The 18,764-nt window shown below is 35.5% G+C and overlaps 1 protein-coding gene across 5 annotated transcripts in view; it reads left to right on the forward strand.

Annotated features, from left to right (window-relative positions):
- Positions 1 to 18,764, forward strand: part of LOC100231437 (dynein axonemal heavy chain 5) — a 140,559-nt gene that overhangs the window by 41,249 nt on the left and 80,546 nt on the right. For 2 of the 5 annotated variants that reach the window (XM_072924293.1, XM_072924294.1), the window contains exons 12-22: positions 1,476 to 1,583; positions 2,268 to 2,353; positions 3,148 to 3,469; positions 9,001 to 9,207; positions 10,836 to 11,007; positions 12,309 to 12,454; positions 14,492 to 14,651; positions 15,133 to 15,375; positions 16,261 to 16,451; positions 16,533 to 16,632; positions 17,861 to 17,997. In XM_072924293.1, the coding sequence (XP_072780394.1) occupies positions 1,476 to 1,583; positions 2,268 to 2,353; positions 3,148 to 3,469; positions 9,001 to 9,207; positions 10,836 to 11,007; positions 12,309 to 12,454; positions 14,492 to 14,651; positions 15,133 to 15,375; positions 16,261 to 16,451; positions 16,533 to 16,632; positions 17,861 to 17,997 (1,872 nt within the window). Of the gene's footprint in view, positions 1 to 1,475; positions 1,584 to 2,267; positions 2,354 to 3,147; positions 3,470 to 3,493; positions 9,208 to 10,835; positions 11,008 to 12,308; positions 12,455 to 14,491; positions 14,652 to 15,132; positions 15,376 to 16,260; positions 16,452 to 16,532; positions 16,633 to 17,860; positions 17,998 to 18,764 lie in introns of those variants that run through there. The other 3 variants (XM_072924295.1, XM_072924297.1, XM_072924296.1) reach the window with 2 other exon arrangements.

The raw sequence follows: 18,764 nt of genomic DNA on the forward strand, positions 1-18,764 counted from the left end.
TTCTGAATAGGTTGCATAAAGAGCAGAAAAGTGATCACACTTCTTTTTAAAGTGACAAAATTGAGCTACTGAAGTATTTGACATGGACCATAGCTACAATTAGCATGTGACTGATTATATGTCTTAACATTTTTTTACAATAGGAGTTAACTATTTTGCTGTTTTTTATGCTTTAATACTTAGTCCCTATCTAGGATTTACATGTTGTTCAAGAAAAAGATGGAATTTTTTGTTTACAGCAATGCAATGAAACTGAATTTAGGGAAGTCAGCTGAGCTGGAAATATGCCGAGTTTCGTAATTATACTGTGGTAAACTATTAGGATGTTGAACAGTAGTTTATCATTAGGAATCCTTTATCTGTGTGTACATCTCAAGAGAGATGATGACTAAGATATACTTTTATGTGTATAGACAGCAGCTGTGTAAGAGAAGCCAGGAATACTAAGTTGTGGGCTGGTGATGTGCTGCATCTTACCGTGTTTTTTGAAGAGTTTATCTATGTATGGAATCAGTTGTTTAAAGGACATGGAAAATAATAATGTGAAAATATTTTTCTGAGGCCCTGGGGTCCTGTGACCACTCTGGCTTGCCACAGGGTCAGGTCCTTCAAGAGCTGGATAGCTGTAGAATAAAAGGCTTCCACCGAGGCGGGTGACTCTCAAGAGGCTTTATTCCTGAGGGCTCAGCAGAGGGAAGGTGAGGTGGGTGGCGAAGGGGAACAACCCCTCAGGACAGCCAGCTCTGAAAGCCCCGAACCAGGGGCGGGGTAGGGATTATAACAGTAACTGGGAAGGAGGGTCAGGGTATGAAACAGCCAATAAGAAAGGGATCAGGGAGGGAGAGTGGCAGGGTAACAACCGATGGGGATAGGGGGAAGGAGTGGTTTTGGGGAAGGGACCAATGGGGATACAAAGAACTCAGAACATTCCAGAACTGGGGGAAGGAGTACATAATGATAGACAGGGACAAGGGGAAGGGATAACAAAAGATTGACAACAGGGAAGGTGGGAAACTACATATCTGTTGCCTCCCAGGGCAAAGCAGGGGGGCCACCTTCCACACCCCCTCCCACATTTTTCTCTGTTGAACTTTGAAATTTTAATAGAAATGTACTTCTTCATGACAGAATGTTTAATTAGTAAATAATGTCTTTGATGAAAAGCAAGTCTGAATTTTGTGTCAGTTCTAATTGACTTAGAATAAGAGAAATAATACAAATGAAATTTGAAATAAATTTCAAATTTATTTGAAATAAATACTAGAAATTAAATTTGAATGGGCATGACACCAACTTTATTTCTGCAAATATTTCTTTTAAGGGGTTTGCTTATATTGCTCAGTAAGTACTGGGAACTATTAGCAACGGTAAAATGTGAATGTGCACAACCTGTTGTGCTAAATGTTTGGTGTGGTAAGTCTTTTTCATAAGACATTTTTTTGGTAATGGTTTTCTTTTTCTGTGAAATTGTTTAGAGCATTGTTGACAACATGAAGAATAAGCATTATGATTTCTTGGATCTGCAGAAGACTGATTTTGACCAAGACTATGAAGAGTTTTGCAGAGACATAAATGATCTTCATGTATGATACAATTATACAAAATAATTTAATTTATTGAGAAATCCTTATTATTCTCTCTGAGTTACCACAAAAAATGCAAATCTCAAAGTTTGCATTCTGAAATTGAAAAATTATTCCAATATATTTCCACTTTGAAGCTTCCATTTACTATCTTTCAGACTAGTTTAATGGAATGGGCCATTGAGGGCCTTCAGCAAAAGGATTTTTCATTACTGTATGCTGTCAAGAATAACAAAAATGGGTGATTTCATTGAGTGAATAGGAGTGTAGTACAAATAAGTCAGATAATTAACTTTCCAATAGTTCTGAAATCACAAGATGGGGAAAGAGAAGGGTATCTGCAGAAGAAAAAAAAAAAAAGCTTGTCTTGCTTTGGTTGCCAGAGAGGTAAGCAAGCATTCTTTAAGGCCTCTCAACATGGTGAAACATCGGAGGCTACAGAAGCTTTTCCTGGTTGCAGAGCTACAGAGGGAACTTGGAAAGAAAATGCCTCGAAAGTTGGCTGTGTTTTGTTTAATTATTTTGAGGAGAAATAAATGGAAAAATAATACTTATTGAGATTAGTTTCACATCAACAAATTATCTTCTAATATATTGCATGTTAAACCCTCTCAAATAATACTTGGCATATTTGATGTGTGTTTTAGGGACTTATCTGATGTAGAATTATTTACTGTCCTTCAGGATCAATTAAGGAGGTTCATAGACATCACCTTTGAAAGTATTCTGAACACTGAAAGGGCACTGAGTATGTTGCAGAAATTTGAAAGGTAATATGTCCTATTTAGATTTCTAAAACTCTGCCAGGCAATGAAAATAAAACATTGAGGATAGTGGAAAGGTCTGGGGGTGGGGAGGTGGGGGTGGTGGGTGGGGATGGAGGGAGAGCAGAGCAGGAGGCATTTCTTAAATACAAAAAAAATAAACTCAACCTCTCTGGTCTCAGCTGTTCAGCCCTGTTAAGAGTTGTCTTAGTAGCTTGAATGAATAAAAGCCATTTTTTTTTGCATCAGAAACTGCAAAATATGAGTGGACTTTGAACTTCATCTTTCAAAACCAGCTGAAGTAGAGGAAAACTTTGTTAGCATATTTGCCTTAGCTTTATGCTTGAACAATGACATTAATTTGTTACCACAATGCAGTTAGAAGAGAATAAAATACTTTCATTAAGAAACAGTGAAATTTGTCTTTCTAAATTAACATTGTTGCAAAACAGCCTTACACTTTATTCTGTCCGTTTTTTTATTATAATCTGTTTAATAGAATAGACAGCTAGTGGTGAATTGGTTACAGTTTGCTGCATATAATTTCAGCCCAGTGTTTGAAAACAGTGACGAAACAGAAAATGTGTAGGCTTACTTGGAAACTTTTATCATCTGGTCTAAATCTTTGTTTTTTGGAATCAGGTTGTGACAACATTTGTTCAAGCTGAAAATTCTGCTGCCAAATTAGTTATTTTCTAAAGCATGCAAGGGAATCTGGAACAACTGTTTTCCAACAATGCATTAGGAGGATTTCAGAAGTGTTGAAGGAGTTTTTTAATTATTATTATTTTTCTAAGCAGATTGCAAATCCCAAATCTTGGCATTGATGAAAAGTATCAGAAAATATTTCAAAACTATGGCCATGACATAGAAACTGTCTGTAAGATCTACACTAGGCACAAGAAGGACCCTCCACTGGCTCGTAATATGCCCCCAATAGCTGGCAAGATCTTGTGGGCACGTCACCTATTCCATAGGATCAAGGAGCCCATGGTGACTTTCCAGAGACATCCAGCAGTTCTACAAACACCAGATGGCAAGAGCATAATCCGCAATTACAACAAAGTAGCAAAAGTTCTTGTGAAATTTGAGCTGTTCTACCACAGGGAATGGCTTCAGCAGGTAAACCAGCTGATTTTGATTAAGATATTCCTTAAAGAAAAAAATAAAAAATGGTGTTATCCCTGGTTAGTAGCAGCATGTATGCTTAACCTAACTTATGATGACTCTCAAGTGAGGGATGAACTAAAAAAAAGTTGTTTTATGAGAAAGTGTTCCTGTTAAAAAAATAGGGCCTGTAGCATCTGTAGCCGATTTTAGGAAGAACTGAAAGACCTTTCATTATAACTAAGAAGTTAAAAAACCCCATATAATTAATATCTGGTGGTAAGTTTAGCTGCCCCTCTGTTTCTGCCACATTCTTTCAACAGATGCAAGATAATGTCTGGGGAGAGAAGTTTGTCAGCTGGTTGGCCAAAAGTGAAAACAGACACTGTTGGAACTCAAAATGTCCCTCAGACATTTTTGGAGGATCCAGGCCCCGGTCAGAAGCATTTGAGACCCTGGCAGGCAGCTGGAAACAGCTGTGATTTTGAGTTTGAGCCATGGAATGATTTACCAACTTTGCAGGAAAAACAAGAAGTCACAAAAGTTTAGATATTATAGTAGAAGTAGTTACAAAGTAGAGGGTAGAATTTTTTACTGTTGTACAGGGGGGTTTTAACATCGTACAGGGGGGTTTTTACTTTGTACATGGGGGTCAGAAGTTTTAAGATGGAGGTGATTTTTGGCTGGTCCTGTCCTTCCTCCTTCCACGGGTTGGAGGAGAGACTTTTCCACCACATGGAACCCCTGAACCAGGCCTGAGTTCTGTCAAGACACAGAGGTTATCTCTGCTCTGGACAATATGAATTTTATTTTGAGTGGTAATCTATGGGTACACTCTGTAAATATACATGTAAAAAGCATCCAGTCTGAACAGATGATAGCATACTCAGTGCACAAGTGGGCTTTGAGCCCCTTGTGGGTTAATCCTAATAGGCAGCTAAGCACCACACAAATGCTCATTTGCTTCCCCCCATGCACCCCCAGTGAGACAGGGAAGAGAAAAGGAAAAGCAAAAGCAAGAAAACTTGTGGGTTAAGATAAGTTGCTTACTTAGTGAAGTAGAAGTGGAGAAAGAAAGGGTAAAGAAATTGCCTGCAGAGGCAATTTCTCACCCTCTCCCATGGGGCAAACAATGTCTAACCAATTCCAGAGCAGATGGTGGCTAACACATTCAAACCTCTGTCTTTCCCTTTTTATTGCTGAGAATGATGTCATATGGCAAGAAATATCCCTTTGCTTATTTTGTAGCATCCTTTTGTTATTTCATGACATCTGCCTGGTTTTGTCCCCTCACAGCCTCCTTTGCACCCTTCATCCCCACTCCCAACCCCCAATCTATTCCCTATGTGGACAGAGTGAGAACAAGAGAAGGCCTTGATGCTGTGAAAACACTGCTCAACTCAAACGTCAGTGCATTATCAGCCTTGTTTTGATAACAAATCTGATGATACCACATAAGCTGCTGTGAAGAAAATTAAATGCTGACAGAGAAGATTAACCCAATCAGAACCAGTACAAAGTAATTTAATTTCCTATTGACAATTTTAGGACACATGTGTGTGGGGGAAGGTGCAGGTGGGGGCTTGCCCTGGCAAGGCAGTGTACCTCACCCCTAGAGCCTGTGTCCCAGCCCTGCAGTGGCTACCAATCCCTGGCACACCAGAAGCACTGGTCCATGTCCACCTCTGGAGCCCCTAACCCAGCTCCTGAGTGGCCAAATGACTGGAAATCCCAGCCAGGGGGAGGGCCTAGGAAGGCCAAAGGGTGTTTAAAGCTGAATATGGACCTATCTGATATCTTGACACTACCTTCTCATGGAATTTCTCTCTGAACACTGCTGGAACCTAGGAATTAATGGCTATATATGTACTATTCTGTGTATTTTCTGTCTTTCTTGATCTTTCTTCTTCTAATTCCCTCTTCTTGGAATTTTTGGCTTAACTTAAAATGAAGTGGGCTTAGAGTTTGCGAAGTTGGATGGGCCAAGTTAATGTTTTAAGAAGTGTTTTATGTTGACTGATTATTGTACTAAACCTTTTACCAAAGTTCTATGGTCGTCTAAAGTTACCAGTAAAGTGCTTTTTGTTGTTTTGATCTCTTGAGACTATCTGATCGGTGTTTCTCCCATGTGTGTAACTCTGAGTACATGAACAACCATAAGCCCTTTTTATGTGTCTTGCTGAATGAGTTGTTTGGGGCCTTACAGGCAGAACACTTTGTAGCCTGAATATTATTCAGAGAACATGGTTTACTTTAAATTCTAAATCTCATTTGACTAATTTTACCCTCTTGGGTTTTGTACATAGAGCCTCTGACTACCTTTATATTATCAGCTATAAAGGGACTTCAGGGTCTACTTTAAAGGCTTGAAAACTCTGCAAGTTTCTACTATTGTTTTGGCATATTTTTCACCTCCAGTTTCTTTGTTGCCTTGTCAAAGAGCATGTTATAGAAAAAATTACCTCAGCCTTACAAAGCTGAAAAAGAAGGATCAGAATCTCCAGATTGTGGTTTTGAAGGTAGTTGGATACCTGTCAATGCATTTCCCTGTTGTTTTTGGAACTCAGGCATAGCTTTTGTACACTGTGGAAATTTCTGGTGCTGATAAATACCAATCTTCTCAAAGGTAGTCTTAGACCATATCTGGGACCAGAGGTACCAGTTGCTTTTTCTCTAGTCTAAATATATTAGGTTTTCCTTATCCGTCCATTTTCACTCTTGCATTTGACATGCAGTGTGAAATGTTACCAGATTTGACAGATGTGGTGAAGAGTCACCAGATTAGATTGTCTGATACTGTAAGTGGGAATTTTTTGTGTCAATTTGGTATAGTAAACCAGGAGAAATGATTGCAATATTAGAGTACATAAAATATGCTGGATTGAGACCTAGTGCTGAATATATATTATTGATAATTAATCTGGAGTTGAGTGCAACTTGGGAATCAAGAAACCTGAACAGTAGTACCTCAATGCTTTCAATTCTTTCAAAGTACTTCAATTGCTTCATTATACATTATGGTTCAGGTACATCATATCCAAAATCAGCACCCTTGACCTGCACATAGTTGTTTCTGCTTCCCGGCAGTAATGAAGACTGTTATTGTACTTAGAAAGGTATTTAATTTTAATGCTTATTCTGCTAACCTAGGAAGTTCATATGTTTTCATGTGCTCTTCACAGAGAGCTGGTGCATATCCCTCATATTTTATGTAATGAATTGTAATGCTTCAGGAAGCCTTCTGCATTTGTTTAGTGTTTCTCTCTTGGACTCAGTTTCTTTTTTGATTCCGGTACTGAGCTGGATACCTGCATCACTCAAAGTAAACTGATGATAGTTTTCACTGCCTCATCTCATCTGTAAAGACTAAGGAGAATGTATGATTCCTGTGGGGTTGCATCTTTGATGAGATGATATAGTGATCAGATTTTCTGACATGTACTGTGCCTTGATGGAGCAGTCAAGTACATTTGCATTTCATCTTTTCTGAAATAACTATAATATCCCAGGCATCTCCCCTGAAGTGATGCATTCCTTTATGAGGTCCGAATAATCTGAGTTCTGATTCTGATCTGTACTAATCTGTACTGATCTGTTGTTACCTGTCTGTTTTCTCCTATAGCAGTCAAATCACACTTGTCAGCTATATAAACTTCCTGAGCCTGTTCCAACTTTATGCTCATTAGGTGGGAACAAAGGGAGGGGGATTTGAACAGAATTTCAAGTTTGAAACATAGACACATGAATTGAAAAGACACGAAAAGTATGTTCACTTTAACATACACGTGTTAGTCTACCAGGTACGGCAAAAAAATGTGACTACTGCTCCGTAGTCTTTTCTTTCAGGCCGGAAGAGCGCACACGGGTGTGGACATGAGTGTCATAGAACACAAGGTAGAGCTCCTGCTGTACTCCCAAACAAAAGAAAAAAACGTGAGAGTGGCAAGTGTCCTGTGGGGAATACAAATGGTACACAGATAGGGCTCAGTTTCTGCTGCTTTTTATTCTTCTGTAAAATGTAAATGTTAAGCTTAGTGTCACTTTCTGAGAGTTCCGAACATTTTTGCCCCTATTTTTTGTACTTGTTACTGGGTGGTTATTATCCAGATTATTATTCCAGTTTTTTTTTTTTTTTAATAGCAAAAAGAGGGGTGGTTTTTTTTTGGGGGGGGGGGTTGTTTGTTTGTTTGTTTTGGTTTGGTTTGGTTTGGTTTTGCAAATGATGTTCAGCTTGGACATATTAAAAATAATAAATTACCTGGAAGTGTAGAAGTTATCATAATTATATGGCAATGTAAGATTTGTGCCTTCAATGCACCCCTTATTTCCACTGACATTTTCTGTTACCTTAACAATGAAAACTGCATGAGAAGAAAACATAGGCAGGGGAGGAAGACTTGAGAGTGGGAATAATGAGTATGAAGCTCAAAAATAAGTAAAGTAAGATTTGCTGTTGAACTTTACAGAAAAAAACCAGCTTTTTTCTTTTTTTTTGAAGATTGATGATAGTGGATAGAGCATGACATCTTCATTGACAAAAATGGATTAGATTATTTATTGAAAAATGCTGTGAAAAATGTCTTGATAGTACATGATATTGCTGAAGCAAGCAGTATGCTCCACTATATTTTAGACATTGAAAGGTGGTGCAAATTTTCTGTGTTCCATAGAAAAAGTAAAAAGTGCACTGAAAGATATCAATGAGTTCTGAAACTATGGCCTAGAAATAAGCTCCATCTCAATATAATGTGATACATGAAATTTGAGGAGCAAATAAAGAACAATAAAGTTACACCAACCAAAGACAACTGGAAAATAAGAATAGCAGCAAAGTTTTTAATGTAGGAAAACTTTGCCTGCCTAAGGCAGGATTGCTTTTTGGTGTCAGCTACATTTTCAGTGTGTGGTGCTCTAAGGAATGCTGTCCCTTCTAGTCACATAGAGAACAAATGGTCCTCTAATATTTAAATAAGGCAGGTAAACCAATTGTGCGATTATGCTTTGCTTTTACGACTAAAAAAAAAAATCTATAATAAACATTAATTTTAGTATTTTAACGGATTTGCCTAAATGTTGGATATAATTGTCAGTATCATTAAGATTGGTATATCTATTAGTTACTGGAAAACAAGTGAAAGGAGAAATGGGGATAAGTATATTCAAAAGATATGTGAAGAGGTTATCCAAGAATAATTCTGCAGCCTTATTGCAGAATATGCATTAAGTTCTAAGGACATGAGTGTTAAGATTTTCTTGGTTGAAACGAGAAAATCTATGGCTCTGATTTGATTTTGGACTGTGAAATGCAGCTTATAACATCCAAGACTCAACAGAAGAATATCTGTTAGATAAATAGCCGTTTGGTTATTAAGCATTTGGGTTCATACACATTGTGTTAATAAATTCTGGTTTTGAATTCATATAACGTATCAATCTTTGTCAGCAGTGCCTGATTTAACTATCTGCAAAAGTGATATTTATATGCAAACCAAAATATTTTATTGTAGTGGCTTGTCTGATTGGAATGATGACTTTATTTCCTGCAGATTGAGTTAACTAGAAGAGGACTTCAAACAACTCTCTTGGTAAAAGCTTCAGAAACAGGAGAGTTATTTGTGAATTTTGATCCTCAAATATTAACTTTAATCAGAGAAACAGATTGCATGGCTCATATGTGCCTTGAAATTCCACCATTTGCAAGTGTTATTCAACAGCAGAGAGACTGGTACAAGAAGATTGTCAACAATTTGCACGTGGGTTTACATTAGTTATTTTATGTATATGTACTGTACATTAAGATGCCTGTGTTCTGTACATATGGAAGAGGATAAATGAAAATCAACGATTATGTACCAAAAAAACATTTGCAAATCTGTTTTCTTATTTGTATGACATTAAAACATTTTCTTGGCTTTATATTTTCTGGGAAGTTACTTTGCAGATGCATGTGTTTGGGAAAGCTCTGCAGGGTCTGGAACAGAGATGAGAATGGGGAGGAAAGGATTACAAAATGTCCTGTGTTGTTGCTTGCTTTCTAAATGATAAGCAATTAATCTCTCATCCAATTATGAAGTCAACACTGGACAGCATTTGTTTTGACAGGATACCTGGAAGGGAGGAACAGGTGGTCTGCTTTTAAAAAGTATAAAGCATGCAGCAAGTAGCAGCTTTTATTTTTTTTCTGGCACTGGTGTTTTACACGCGTGTCTGTGAAACAGTTTAAAAAGAGAAGTTGAAACTTCCCTTTCTCTTGTCTTTTAAGTCTTTTAGATCATTTTATCGGCCTATGAACAGACAAGATTCCCAATGACTCAAGATGGGAATTCAAAAATAGATGTCCAGAAACCTATAGCTTTAAAGGACTACTTTGAAATGAAAAAAACCCATAAATCATAGAGTCTTTATGACTTTAAGTCATAATCTTATTGCTGAACATGTGAAACTAGATCAGCAAGTTAAAGAGGCATTAGAAAGAAAATAGTATAATATAGTTCTGGTAAGGCTGATCTTATTAGAATTGCTGGAAAATTCACCTAGATGTATTTTTCTCCTTGAGCCTTTTGTCTTCTGTAACACTCGTTTACCAACTGAAATTTGCGAGATTTTTCTGTTATGTGTTTTAAATCCAGTAGGCAACCAAATGTCCCACCGTTGCTCCCTTACTTCCCTCCTTGGAATGGGGGAGATAATCTGACGGTTAAAGTATAAAACATGTGAGTTGAGATAAAGGCATTTTAATAGGGAAGGCAAGAAGTGCACGCACAAGGGAAAAAAAGAAGGAATTAATCTGGTAAAACTAGGCAGTATCACAGCTACTTGGGAAGACAAACACCATAACTCTGAGTGTCCCCCTCCCTCCTTCTCCTCCCAACTTTCATTTTTAAGCATGATATCGTAGGTATGGGATCCCAATAATCAGTTGGGGTCCTGGCTACATTCTTTCCCAGCATCTTGTGTGTCCCCAGTCACCAGCAGAGTGGTGTGAGAAGCAGAAAAGGACTCAATGCTGTACGAGCACTGTTTAGCAATACCCAAAATATCAGTGTGTTAGTAACACAGTTGTGGTCACAAATCTAAAACGTGGCATCATGGGAGACATTGAAAAAGAAATTAACTCCATCACAGCCCCAGTGCAATCAAAGATTGATTTCTGTGTGAAGCAGTGCTTCACATAGAGCAACAAATATATATAGAGATATAAAGAGCAGCAAATAGTGAACTTCTGCCAAAAATAATGAAAACCTTTCCCAAGCAATTAATTATAACTTCTTAAAAATTTCAATAATATGCATACAGATGAATTTTCTTAGTTTAGGTAATAAATGTGTGCGCATGAAGAGGTTCAATGAGTGCATATAAACTAATATTTTCATTATTTCAGGTGATGTTGGCAGAATACAAAAGAATTAAACTGAAAATACAACACCCTTTTGAACAACTCATAGCTCCTCAATTAGTAGAGGTAGATAATGCTATCCAGCCAGGTCTAATGTTGCTGAACTGGACATCCCTGAATATTGAGAAATACATTAATACAGTTTTTTCTAAGCTAGGTAGGTTACTTGCCTCCTTCCATTAATTTATGGTTATTTGTTCTATACATATGCAAATTATAATATAAGATTACAGTTCTTTACATGATTTGCACTTAACTGATTTATATATAAAAGATATCAGAATTTTCACCTGTCCTGTATTCTATTAAACATTTGTTTTATAACACCACCTTCTTTTTGTCTTTTATGTTCATCAAATTTTTACTACTGTATATGTTAGGCACCTGGGATTACACCAAACATAAAATATAGTGCAAAATGCCCAGTGTATTCTGAATTTAAAGAACGATAGCTACTTTTTAAAAGAGTTCCTAGGTTCCAGACTTTTCCTAGTCCTGCTTTTTTGTTTCTATAATGTACAAAACAACTTCTCAAGGAATAAAATCCTGACTCAGTTGGCACTGTCATTGCTCAATAGCATTCCATATTAATATTTTTTTAAAAGCACACATATCTTGGACAACAGCTTTAGAAAACAGATGAGCTTGTAGTGTTTTCAAAAGATTATCACAAGGTTGCACCGAGATGTGTTTTTTACCTGAAGATACCAAATTCCTTTTTCTTCAGCTTAATTAATACAGCAAACAGATTTGTTTCTTGAAATTGCATAGGTAGTTATAGTGAATATTTTCTTCAGTTGAAATGGCAGATTAAAGTGCATTTTGGATGCCAGCCTGACATTATACTTAATTTAATTTTGAATAATAAAAGTAATTTGCTTCTATTTCAGCTTCAACATTGAGAGCAGATTGCTATTAAACTTTTAAAATTCTAGTGATTGTTTTCTGTTAACTATTGTTTGGCCTCTAACATTTGTTTGAAGCATAGAGTTTTTATTTGCTGAAATTTACTGTTGCTAGTAGATTCTCCAAGTTGTAACTAGTTCAAGCTATAGGAGAAGATGAAATGTTGTTGGCCCTCAATTAAATGTTAATGTCTTCATGTTTGAAATACATATCCTTTAAGTTAATCTTATATATAATAGATACTATTTTTAAAATAAAAAGCTATACAATATTTATTTGTATAATAGTTTATATTCTACAATATTATACTTATTTTTTAGCATGTAGATAGCATATGCTAGGTAAGTATTTATTATGCAAAAAGATAATTATGATTCTTGTGGTGAAGCTTGCCATAAAAGTTTAGATGTTTGAAGTAAATTGGTTAAGGTGCAGAATTCATATACAGTTGATAATGATAATTTGTTGAGGTAAAACAACACTGGGGGACTTTGCAAAGGCTATTAATTCAAACTTTTAAGCTTTTCTTGAATCTTCTGTTTTCTTCAAAAGCTGGGCTGGAGTTATTGCTTGATCGAGTGAATGACTTGGTTGAATTTCGTATTGATGCTGTCCTTCAAGAAATGAGTAGAGTGACACTCTGTATGTTGCCAGAAGATGAGCCACAGAGCTGTGAGGAATTTCTTCAGAAGACTAAGGTTAGTAGATAAAAGTTTCATGAAGAAGAGATAGATGACTTTGAGTTTAGATATTTTTCTTTTTTATGAGATAAAAAATTCTGAATGCAGAATTAATGAAGCATGCATGGGATACGATGGAAATCCCCACTTGCTTGGCTAGGATAGTAAAAAGGAACAGAAATGCCAAATGCAAAGAGAGCTGAGCTGAGATGTTATTTTCTATTCATTATTAATATCAAGCCAGATAGTGTATGATATTTCTTTTATGCTTTCATGTACTCAAAAATTTTGCCTCTATGATAGTATTTTTTTTCATTATTCCTGTTTATATAAGGGAATTCTCCAGCAATTGCCTGAGGAGAGTAAATACTATGGAAAGTATTGTGTAATGAGTATCTCAAACTCTCCTGAGTTGGTAATGGGATGTGAAAAATATATGCAGAAGTACTTGGGTGAAGGTGTTCTGAGAAAACACCCTTCCTTCACCACATCAAAAGACTTTATGTTGAGGGTAATTAACTATAAACATGAAAACTTATTAGATCAGCTGGTTAGAAAGCTGATTAAGGTCATAAATATGTCAGAATAATTTTGTGAGGCAATAGTAAGGTATTGCATTTCAGGTTGTAATGTCTAACGTATTTTCTCCTGAAATAAAATTTGGTTTGATAAAGACTGTAGAAAATCAAATAGATAATCCCCATTCCTTTTCTCTTGTAGGAATAGCTATTACGAATTAAATTTTTGATTATCTCAGTGTTTTTAACTCTCTGACCTTTTCTATTTTGGCCATTGTAACAACTCACCGTGTTGTTAAATACAGTCAAATTTAAAATAATATATGGAATGAGTAGCAGTTTGTAAGCCTCACAATCCATAGTTGTTTTTCTTGATCCTGCTGCTACCTTCCTGATAGGGCAGGTACTAAAATGTATATTCACGAAGGCAAAAATATGTGAGTGAGCACAAAAACAGCTCTGCACAGGAAGGTAACTTGAAAAGTTAAACTGCTACATGATAATAACAATGGCCATTTGAGTTGAGATAGCAAAGTAAGTGGTATAAGAACCCCAGTTATAGGTACAATAAAAATAGTAACAGTTTGTAAGATTATTGTAATTTTTATTTAGAGGAGACTAGAAAAAACTTCTGTCACCTAGCAAGTGTCTTTAAATTTCTAAGGAAATTGCTGCAACAAAAATAAATACCCAGTGGGAAAATCCCAGAGTACTTTGTTTAGTGTTGCTGTGATATTGCAAGTCACATCTGCCTTTTCTCTCAACTCAACAAAACCATTAGGAAGGCCAAAGATTATCTTAAAATTTAAAAATGGCTGAATATTTCCAATTATTGATTTTTAATTAAACAAAGATAGTCATGTTTGTTTAAGCTGAGTGAAATATAAAATACCAAAGAAGTAAAAAAATAAAAGGCAATTGCAGGTAAAAATTATAGTTAGCTGAGGCATACTTGATTGATTTTATTATAAGTATTGGAGAAAAAAGATGCACAGTACTGTAATAAATTTCTGAATTTTATTTAATCTCATTCTTTGATTTCTTCTCTCTCCAGTTTATAATTTTAGTGTTTATTTTAATAATAAATATATCTTGTATAGCTTTTATCTTCTTTTTAACTGTAAATGGTTGGCTAATACTCATTATGGCACAGTCAATTAATGTAAACCAGCAATGATTAAAAGAAGTGTTGACTCTCCCATCTCTACATTGGAAAGTTAAGAAAATGAAGAAGCCCTTGCTTTTGGGACTCTTTTAGTGAAACTAGGCATTATAAACATTGATTCATGGTATTAGCTAATGAATCATGTGATTTGAGAAAGAAGACAAAGCAATGCTGAAAGTAATTTATGATGCCTTGTTGATCTATTGTTGATCATGTATTTTGGAACAAACCAATTTGAAATTAATGTTATATATAGATCTGATTTTTCACAAATCTTAGGCTTTGACATTTGTGTTAATAAAGGCTGATATGACTTTGAAATTGACATGAGAATTGTGACAATAAGAGCATATTGTTTTGGTTTGCTAACAGGAGCTCTGCATAAAAGGATCTGGAACTTTACACTTGAAAAGCTCACTGGTGGAAGCCGCTGTTAATGATCTGATAAACATGTTACTTGACACCAAGGAACAATTCAGTAAAGATGAGAAGTCAATTGTACCCAGTGGTGAAAAAAGGGACAAGAATACAGGTAAGAAGATTGTACTGTATTCCTTGGTGTTTCTTTTTTTTCGTGCTGATAATTTATGTTTGGGGACATTATAGCTTAGGTGACTGAAGTACTGATTAGCATCTAAAGTCTAAAGACTTTGAATTTGCCTGGATAATGAATAATGTAACAATAATTTATCATCTACAAAATAGGTCAGTATTATTTATCTAACTTGGATGTTGAAAGGTTCATGCCATAGAAGTACTTAGTAGCCTTGGTTAATTGCTGGACTTCCCAGAGAAAGAAAATAAGAAATAATATTTAAATTTTGATGATGATCATGCCAGTTTGTACTGAATAAGAAGGCAGATAGGAATAAGCCTGTTACACTGGGGTGCAGATTACAATTGAGTAATTCTGCCCTTCCTTAAAATTATTTCAGACACCTGTGGAAGTGTTGCATGATGGTATTTTCAAGTTCCTTATGTATATTTAACTAACTGGATTTATGATGTTTTAGCAAAAGAAGAGGAAAGAAGATCAAAAAGCTTGACATCTTCTCAAAATTCCAGTCAAATGTGGGCTGGCCTATCTCCTGCAGCAAAGAGGAAGAGAATGGATTTGGAAAAGTTAGAGGAAGAAGCCAATGAACTGCTTTCTTACTTCAATGATCGTAACATTGATGCCCTTTTGAAAGTCACTCGACACACTCTGGAGACTATCCGCAAGCGCATTCATGCATCTTCCACCATCAACTTCTTAGGTGGCTACATTGTAGTACATTGGTCTTTAGGCTATATAAAGAAAAATATCAATGTAATGTCTCGTAACTGTATAAATAAGACTCACAAATGTAAAAGAGGGGAAAACAAAGGGATTTTGATTAAGCTGTCTTGTTAAGTTGCAATCAATAGCATTGTCTATTTCCAAAGGTTTTCTTTTCTTGTGACAGTACAATGCTTTCTCTAGGCTCACTGTACTGTTCTGAAGCCAATATTATAGTTGGAGCAAGACTTGATAGATAAGTTTCTACAAGACCTTGATAACTTGTTAAAAGTTTTAACAAGTTATGTTAAAAATTAACATGTTTAGTTATCAAGTTAAGACCTTGATAACTTGACAAGATCTCTTTGCCCTTGCCTTTTATATAAAACCGTATGAAAAAAAAATAGAGGTGTATTTTTTCTCTTACTAATTGCCTTCAGACATTTCCATACATGGTGATGGAACACTTTTTTGAAGCGTTTTATTGTTGCATGCCTTTAAGAAACAAAAATAAGGTCAGTTGTCTTTGGTCTCTGTAGTTTATAAGGCATACAATACTATGAGACTCTAAGGAGGTTCTGTGCCCAATTTAATATGCTGACTGGGAGTACCAGCCAGATAACAAAATTTGTGCTAAACAGAGTTTAGCTGCACAGAGAAAGTTGAAGAGAAGCTTCATGGGAAAAATAGCTTTGCACTTACTTTTCTTTTGTGCTGCTGTAGGGGTTAGCTGTACTTCAGGAATTCTTTTTCCCTTCAGAAGTTACACTCAATACTTTACATTAGGAGATATGTTTGTTGGTTTATATCAAAACAATGCCTAGTTTGATGTCTCAAAAAAAATATGAACAGCCTTTTTGTTTTGTTTTTGTCTTTTATTTAGAAAATCACAGTATGTCTAAGGAGAAAAAAGTTGCTTATCCTATAATTAGGACTAATATTAACCTATCTATACCTAATGTCATCATGACACCCTCTTTGGATGAGGTACAGCAGACGCTTAATAAAGCTGTAGATAGTATTGTGAAAGTAATGAAAGGAGTTCGACATTGGAGTAAGGAGAGAATATCCAAGGTTGGTGTCTTTAACAGCCTTACTTAGAAATAATGGTGCAAAACTGCTGCAAATGAAAAATAAATATTATTCTCTCTTCAGGAGAAACTGTTAGAGAGAAAAATTTTTCTGTTGCACACTGGGAGCAGAGACAGTGATTCTGATGATGGAATGAAAGAGACTGGAAAGAAAAACTTCCATGGTAATGATAAACTCTGACATCAGTAAATTTGAGTATTAGGTAAATCTGATTTATACAGAAAGTATTGGAAGATATTAATTACAAAATACACCAAAACCAGTAGACTTGATAGATTTTAAACAACCTCATAGATTTTAAATTGCTTCAGAGAAGAAATCTCTTGTTAGAAACCAGGTTTTCCATTTGTTGTTCTGTGGATTTGAGTAAGGGGATTTTTTTTTTGGGCTTCTTGAAGAGTTTTAATGCTTTGGGTTATAATATATATAATGTTTACAATTATAGTCATTTTGCTACAGAATAATCTTTCATGATTATCCAGTGTGGTTTGTAATTTGGCATGTTCAAATGGCATGTTAGAAATTGTGCTTACCCTTTGAGAAGGGTAAGTTGAACTTTCGCAGTACCTGGTAGTGAATAAAAACATCTGTGTAAATTGTAATATTGGTGTAGAGAGGATTGTGTAAATGATGGAATAGATTAGAATTTCTAAAAGGATTTTCATTATTCTGTTTCGTGACCAGACATTAAGTTGTTGAAGTCATTAGTTCAAGAAAATTTAAGATGGTATCTTTGATTGGGTTTTTCTTTTCTGAAATAGTTTAAAATCAAACGGAGTTAATTGTTCTACATTGTACTTGAGATACTAAAAAAATTATATTTGAGACTTTTTAGCTTAGCTCTCTCTTATGCACCTAAAAAGTAAGACAGGAATACTCGAACTGGTTAAGAAGTTAAATTAATCTTTCAAAACTAAGAATTTTGCTTGCAAGAGATGAAATAAAAAATGATGATGTCTTTTCTGGGGACTGGTTATGGCCATCTTCTCAGAGTTAATGTTAATTTGTATTTCAAAGTGTCAATTGTCGGGTATTTCAGAAAATAAAAATGCTTAGTGCTAATATATAAGTAAGCAAATGCTGATAATATAAATAAATCACTTAGGTGAAGCATACAGAATAAACCTTGAGGGAGAAGAGAAGAAATAATCTGTTTGAAAGATTGGTGTGGACCTTGTTCCAAATTTGACAGGGTACCTGGATGGAACGATTTTACAAAAATTTTTATGAATTTGTTGGCTTCCTTAACTTCTAGTTGCCTTTAGGAACACCTAACTTTAAAGTGCATGCTTATTGATAAAATGTCATTCTGTTTTGTCAATAGGAATTTACTTCTCCTAACCAGTATGTCTGCCCTAAGCCTGCTTCTATATTTGAATCTTATTTTATAGATAGTGTATCAGATACAGCATCACTCAGTTCATCTGATGCAGTGCAAAGCCAGAGCTACTTCAAGAATGTTTCAGGGAACAAAGAAATTATTAAATTAGTATCTTTACTCAGCAGTGCCATCAATTCTACAAAAGGGGTAAGACAATTGAGATGGTAATTTGATATCACTATCTGAGGGATATTAATGTATTGCTTTTAATATCCTTGGGTAATAAGGGTAGGCGTTTAAAGCTGTGATTAAATGTAATAATGAAAAAATTTTGGATGGTGGAAGGAAAACATTTGGCTGAAAATTTGCAAATATGCTTTAAAAGTGTAACATGCATTAGATGTACTCTGCTCCAAGACTTGGGGTTTTGAATATTGCATAAATTAAAACATCATAAAAAACTCTTAAGTGTAGCTGTGTTGTGTGTAGCTAATGAAGCCAGTATGATTTCTGCCACATTAAAGAGGTTATGAAGGTTTTTAGAGGAAAATTTGCTATCAGATTGGCATTTGTAAAATCCTGCATAGGATTCGCTTGTGTAGGTTAGGATGTATCTTAAAGGATATGCATAACTTCTTTGCCTTGTTCTTATTCTATGCACTCTTAGTAAACTGTATGTCTTTAGGGAGCTCTGCATCAGTTTCTTCTGGGGCTGGTCCAATCTTTTATATCTTGCCATGTGCAAATCTTCGACTCAAGGCATAGTAACTTCAGTGGTACTAAAGCATAACTACCAGGCTGCTGCTGAGTAGTTGATAATGGTGGATAGTTATCATGGTATTTTGATGTATGATATTTTGTCATATTGTAACCTTTTATAATTTGGCCAGCGTTAAATGCTTGCATGTACTATATTTATTGTAAGTCATGATGTGGATTATTTCTCATAGCACTCATCTCTCATTTACTTGTTT

Source organism: Taeniopygia guttata, chromosome 2, assembly GCF_048771995.1.
Source record: "Taeniopygia guttata chromosome 2, bTaeGut7.mat, whole genome shotgun sequence".
NCBI lineage: Eukaryota > Metazoa > Chordata > Aves > Passeriformes > Estrildidae > Taeniopygia > Taeniopygia guttata.